The sequence below is a fragment of the Clinocottus analis genome, unplaced genomic scaffold (assembly GCF_023055335.1).
Source record: "Clinocottus analis isolate CAN_PGR_092001 unplaced genomic scaffold, fCliAna1.0.p SCAF_15, whole genome shotgun sequence".
NCBI classification, from domain to species: domain Eukaryota; kingdom Metazoa; phylum Chordata; class Actinopteri; order Perciformes; family Cottidae; genus Clinocottus; species Clinocottus analis.
The window spans coordinates 16,394,763-16,401,456 of record NW_027175876.1 but is presented as its reverse complement, the minus strand read 5'-3'; the positions used below and the strand labels follow the sequence as shown (position 1 = coordinate 16,401,456).

Here is a 6,694-nt window from a genome sequence, read left to right as displayed (position 1 = left end):
TACAGTCTATTTACTTTAAAAGTATTAATACATGTTTCAAAATGTACCTCCATTTATTTTATTTATACATATGTCCTGAACATTTGTTCCTCCACATAAAATGAAATACGATCGTCTCTATTTCTTTGCATGTGCATTGATCAGAAGACACAGACTGGTCTATATTCAGCTTTTGATAGCAGAACTCTTCTACCAGCAGATGAAAGATCGCTCATCATCCACATCGTGAATGTTTTTGTTATTTGTTAAATTGTAGCTCTGAAGTTTAAGTGACTGTGAAATCCTTCATCCTGATCCCAACGACAGCATCCTGGTGTGTGATGGTCTCACACTCCTGGAGCGGGAACACAACAGACACAACCCTCATACTGCCTGCTCGCTTTGCTCATGTCTCTTTGATAAGAATCATAATAATACAATCTATTTTTATTTATATCATTTATATTTATTAAGGTCACCTTGAAATGGTCCTTCGTTCACATGTAGAGCCATCGTTTATGAAAAAAGAATAGATAAGAAGGGTCTAAGAGGACAACCTTGTATTATGCAACAACACATGGATGTATATTCAAGATGTTTTTACTGTCATATGCACAGATAACAGTTATTATATACAGTGAAAAGATTATTTTGTGCAGTCGTTGTGTCAAATGCTTGATAAAAATCTACAAATACAAATGAATGAAATCCTCATTGAACCTTTGAGCAGAGAGCAGATCTCTTTGCAGAGTTTACAGACTAATTGATCTCTTTCTCAATAGTTAAATCTGGTTTTGGTTTTGATATTCATACCTTGCTGAAGAGCTGCTGGTATCGTTCAGGAGCTGTGTTTTATTCCATAACTCTGTTGAACAAATGTTCTGGTTACAAACTCATTTTAAACTGTGATTAAAGTATTTCATATTATCTTTTTATAAGAAACACGTGAATATTGCTTTTGTTTTCACAATCGCTCGTAGTTTTCTTAATATAAACAGGTATTTAGAGCCTTTATCACCTTTTAACACTTCGTCCCAGACGTGACAAAGCACCTCTGGACAGATGTTGTCCCAGTGAAGATGATCTCAGCTCTTCTCCAGACAAGCTGACTCACTTTTATTGTTTTTGTAGGGATTTGAGATTATATTTCTTTGTTTGCTTTAGCAAATAATAAAGATCTGTTCCTAATTTCATATTTATTTATTCCAAACAATTGGCTAAATTGTTTCCGTACATTTTAAATATTTTCCAGTAATCTTCATTAAAGTTATGACTAATTGATTCCATGTTGATAATTACATCTGTGGAGTTGCTGCGATGTATTCTTATTAACAAGTATACATTATATGTCTCCAGATAATAATAATAAGCTCAATCTTACCATATTCATTTCTTAATTCATGTGTTATCTCTCCATCTTTTCATCCATCACAGTTTTAAAGTCTCCTCCCCATAAAACCTCGGATGAGGGAAATTTCAAGAATTCATTTTTCTCACTATTGTTAAAAAATAATTGCATTGTTTCATATATCATTGGAGACATTAATTCACTGCCAATTATTCAACATCCACACGGATAATGAATCGTTCCGTGATAGATAACATCCCCTTGACGCCGCATCGCGCCGTGCACGTCACGTACGGAGGAATGCGCGGCACTTCCGGGTCTGTCCGCGCGCAGGAGACGCGTCGTCGTGGGCGCAGCATCCACAGATACAAAGAAGACGCGACAATGGCCGATCTGTCTCTGTACCTCACCAACGTCAGCGTGTCCATCGGACAGGGCACGGAGCAGCAGGTCGGTACACATCTCTCTCTCTCTCTCTCTCTCTCTCTCTCTCTCTCTCTCTCTCTCCTGCGTCACACGCGTTGCTGTGTTTCCTCGTCTGATGGCTCCAGTGCCTGTAGCTCCCTGTGTTCTCATGATAATACACAGGAAATATACATGTGTGTATTCCTCCAACTTGTCCCACCTTGACGCTGCATTGACTCCCTTTTGTGTTACTGATTCCATAATAATCCCATCATAACACACCCTGTCTGTCCTCACGCCTGCTGCTGATGGCCAGACTCTGAGCCCCGGCCCGGCGGCGGGCTTCGACAGCGTGGAGCTGGGCGAGCTGGGCAGGAGAGAGGAGCAGCAGAGGGAGAAGGTTCCCCGCAGGATCATCCACTTCTCCAGCGGGGAGACCATGGAGGAGTACAGCACCGACGAGGAGGAGGAGGGGGGGGACGGGGAGCCGGAGAGGAAGGACCTGCTGTCCTCCCCGGTCGATGCGGCGAGGGTGAGGAGTTTGTGTGTGTGTGTGTGTGTGTGTTCCAGGAGCTAAATGAGGACATGATGGAGGTAGAGCTCTGTGTTTGTGAGGGCGTGAGCGTGACTCCATCCCTGACTGAAGTGCCTCTGCTTGACTCTACGCTGTTGTGTTGCAGTCCAAGTTGACCTGGGGTCCGTACTTCTGGTTTCACATGTGGAGAGCGGCCACGTCCACCATCTCAGGTGCGTTCCCTTCACGCTTCGCAGCCCGACGCGTCTTGAAGCGTCACCTGTCTGTCATCCTCACCGCGGTAGACCACCGTGGTAACCTCTGCTGTGAGAAAGGATGAAAACTTGTGCAATTCAGGTGGATTTCTGACCAATCAGCTCAGTGCTAGAGTGAGTCATCATTGAGTTTACAGTTAGAAGAGTCATGAAGCTACAGAGGTATTGTTCACCTCTAGTTTGAATACATTTTATGCATAAATATACATTTACAACATCTCTTGACACAACCGCGTGTCCTCAGGGCTTCTAACAAACAGACACTTCACCTCATCAACAGTCTAATGAATCAGGATTATAGCAGCTTGGTAATTGTGCAATTAGAGCTTTGCTTTACTTGACACTGTTTTTAAGTGCGTCACTTATTTACTTACCTATTTGTGTGTTTGTCATTATTTAAATGAACTAAAAAACCTCCAACGTGTCACAATATGAAATGAGTGGATCACTGGATGATCCGTTTATGGATAACCTGTTTAGTTGACTTGCTCATTGTAGATTACTGATTGTGTGTAAAGGGAAGATCGGCCATCTTTGATGTGGATGTCCAATCAGTGCTGATGGTAAATGTAGTCCTTTGATGAAACACATATCCTAGTACGTGTTGTATTGACTGAGAAAGCTGATGTGCCTGCATGTACCAGGATGCATCACAACACAAACACATGAAAACCTCAGTGAGGGAAATATTCCAACACCTCGCCAGACACATGAAACCTTTTCCTACGCCTTCTGGATTCAAGTTTCTCTCTTGCGCCTCACTGTGGCCGGCTCATGTCAAATCACGTTATCCAATGACGATCAACGATCAGCAAGTCTGATTTGGTGAAAATAAATCCCGAATTCCCTGAGGAAGTCGTGACGATACGCTGAGTCGACACCCTCTTGGCGGCTCCCTCTCCTCCTCCAGCGCAGACCGTTAGATGAGCTGAACCCGGCGACACAGATCGCTGTACACTGTAAAAAACAAATCCTCATCCATCACGTCCTGCCCACTCATATATTTAGGGGATGACCTTCACACTGTTGGAAACATGTCACGTACAAAACGAGCCCGGCGCTCTGCAGCGGCTCTGCAGGTCTTCCTCACACCGTCGTGCGTCACTGGGATGAGAAACAACGAGAGGTTTTGTAGCTGCGCCTCAAAGAGCATCAGTAACAAACTCTACACCTCGGGTAGGTGGAGGAAAATCTGACAAATTTGCGCGATGCCAAAAAGATCCCGACAATAAAAGATGTCCCATAATGATTTCTACTGAAGCTGCTGACTGTGTGACGTCTTACGAAGATCAAATGGCACTTAGCTGTTTTTTCTCTTTAATTTCAACGAAATAAATCAAAGGCGCTTCATCATTAGTGAGAATGAATGACTGTATTTAATCCTAATCCTATCTTCCAGCCTGTGACTACCTGGGCGAGAGGATGGCCTCCCTCTTTGGGATAACGTCTGCCAAATACCAGTACGCCATTGACGAATACTACAGGATGAAGAAGGAGGTACGTCGCCCAGAGGTCAGTTATAAATCCCTGTTATTGCACTCTTGTTTTCCCGGCTGATGCAATGCCTTCTGGGGGGTGTCTGTGTGTCAGAGGGAGGAAGAGAAAGAGGAAGACCGCCTGTCAGAGGAGGCGGAGCAGTCCTTCGACCAGCTGCCGTCTCAGGAAGAGGAAGACGAGCCGATCACCGCGACAGACCGGCCCGAGGCCGCCGCCGCCGCCGCCGCCGCTCGCCCCGAGGTGACCTATCAGGTGGAGGATGAAAAGCGGGCGTCTTCGAGCACCATCAGGGTCCCTGCTATCGTCACAGCAACCTAACTGAGCCGAGAACTGGACGTGTGCGCTCTTATGTCTGTCTGTCTGTTAAAGAAGGAACACCGTCTTGTTTCACCAAGCACCGTTTGGTTTGTGTAGACACAGCTGGAGATGGGCGGTGCTGCTGTATTGTGGTTGTTTTGGCCAGGACAGTAGTGGAGGAGTGTCCCTATGCAACAGTGTAGCAACTGGTATGAAGGTACCTGCTGGATAATGGAGCAACACATGGTCTTTGAGTTCTGTGAGTGTTATGAAAAACCTACAATATGAGTCATGAAATGTTCTCGGGTGTTGCAATTTATCTGCTTAGATGCTTAGTTTTGTTCACACTGTGAACTCGTCGAGAACGGCCGGCGTCCATTTTGGTTGGTTGTTGCATTATCCAGCTATTGCGTTGTGGCCTGCAGCAGAACGCCAGCTCGTGGAGCGAGGTCCACGCCGCTCCCCGTGCCTCCGGCCGACCGGACACTGTGCCTGAATCACCAATACAGCCGAGTCAGTGCAGATCTGGACAAAGCCTGCGTTTTGGAAATGACCCCCCGACTTGTTTGAAGACGTCAAATAGCCTTTGATTCAGTGAGGACGCGTCGACTTTTCCAATTGGTTGTAAATAATAAACAAATAAAACAGCTGTTTTGTCCAGATCTGATCCAACTGGTGCATTCCCCGATCCATCTGGCCGCACCAGAGCTGGCCCTTCCAACACTCCCTCACATGTTGATTTGCTCTCTGTGTTTTTGTATTAATGCGCATTAATCGCTTGTCTTGCACTCACTGTCCGTGTGGAAGCACTAAGCAGGTTCAGCCTCGGTTATCAAATCATCTGTGGACCACCGGACAGACATTTTGTTCATAATGAAACGGGTCTCGGTGTTCTGTGTCTCGTCATCTGCCCGATCAACTGTGGACACCAGAACACAGGATGTAGTGTGTGAGCCTTTGGTGATTGTCACACTCAGTCTGTCGAGAGACATGCAAACTTACATTTGAAACTTTTTTGAGTGAGATTTTTGATATTTATGTATTTATTTGACCACGTAATTTCAGCATATTTTCTATTGATTTGGTAAATAACACTGTCATGAACTGTTAATAAAAAAAAAATCATAGTTATCGTCTTACTTTTATATTCTTTGGTCCTTTGTCATAAATTTACTTTAAAGCAGGGGCGTCAAATAAGAAGTTATAATTCCAGTTTTGCCACTTTAATATAAATCCTTCAGAGTCTTCCTGAGGGTTTGACCCACATTTTGTTTGATTACAATTGTATTTCCAGCATAGAGGCACTTTATCCAAAATCTTAGTTACGCTTCAGTTCAATTTACTATTTCAAAATAGGTATCAACAGGCTGATCAGATCCAAATGGGAAATCTTAATTATTTCCCAGTCGATGTTGGCAGGAGTCTGTCTGCCTGTTGAAAGACTCATAGTGGAGGACAGTGTGAGGCGATGTCGTGGTCACTGTAACAAAGAGCCCGTGTTGTTCTGAGGTCAGTCACCCCGTCCACTGGCTGCACAATGGGTCCTTTCTCAGGTTCCTGTGGCCCTGAACGTCCTCCCTGCTGACAGAACCAACACATCTGAGTCACAGTCTGGACAGCGTGGAGGAATATCCTGTAGGCCTGAGAGTGGAATCTACATGAGAACCAGTAACATCGTAAACTACCACAATGTTTACCTTGTTACACCGGTGATGAGGTGGGTTGTCACAGTCCAACAGCACGTTTCACTGTTGTGACTTTTACGATGACGTCATAGGTCGAGTGAGGAAGAAAATGGCTGATGACCTTTTTTTTCATTGCAGATTGTTTCTTTTGGTTTAAAAGAGAATTTTGACTTTTACGAGCCACACAGCAACTTTCTACAAGTCTTCAGTAGAAATCGCTGACATGAAGCTCCACATGGTGAACTTTGAATGGACTGACTTTATATTGGTATAAGTCCTCCAAGCACTCACAGCACGTTAATGCCACGTGTCATCATTCACCATCTCCACCCATTCATAAACTACCAGCTCCTTCAAAGCTTACAAATTAACCTGTTATATAACTTTGGTTAATATTTACTTACCCAAGTAACACTTGTGGTCCCAGAGAGTGAGTGACGGTTCACTCTTATTTTCTTCATTTTAAAAAAAAAAACAACTCAACGTTAGCGTGTTGGGAGTAATATCCGCCTATACGCTTCACCTATCATGTTTAGCAACAGAAAAAAGGGGTCTATGTGGTGTCGGCAGACTGAAACGCATGTCAACATGTACTCCTTTGGGCTTATAACTATTTACACATACAGTACTTCTTCACTACTGTACGGGTTTTTTCCAGCTGTCCTGTGTACACAAAGTAAACTGACGCATTTGG

The 6,694-nt window shown here is 44.2% G+C and overlaps 1 protein-coding gene across 1 annotated transcript; it reads left to right on the top strand.

The window, feature by feature from the left end:
* The first annotated feature begins 1,627 nt into the window (after positions 1–1,627).
* zgc:153383 (uncharacterized protein LOC751751 homolog) lies at positions 1,628–6,324 on the top strand. Its single transcript, XM_068576466.1, has 5 exons — positions 1,628–1,777; positions 2,049–2,264; positions 2,413–2,479; positions 3,921–4,018; positions 4,112–6,324. Exons 1-5 carry the CDS (start codon positions 1,628–1,630, stop codon positions 4,334–4,336), a joined length of 756 nt encoding a protein of 251 aa, XP_068432567.1. The 3' UTR covers positions 4,337–6,324.
* Positions 6,325–6,694: the final 370 nt, after the last annotated feature.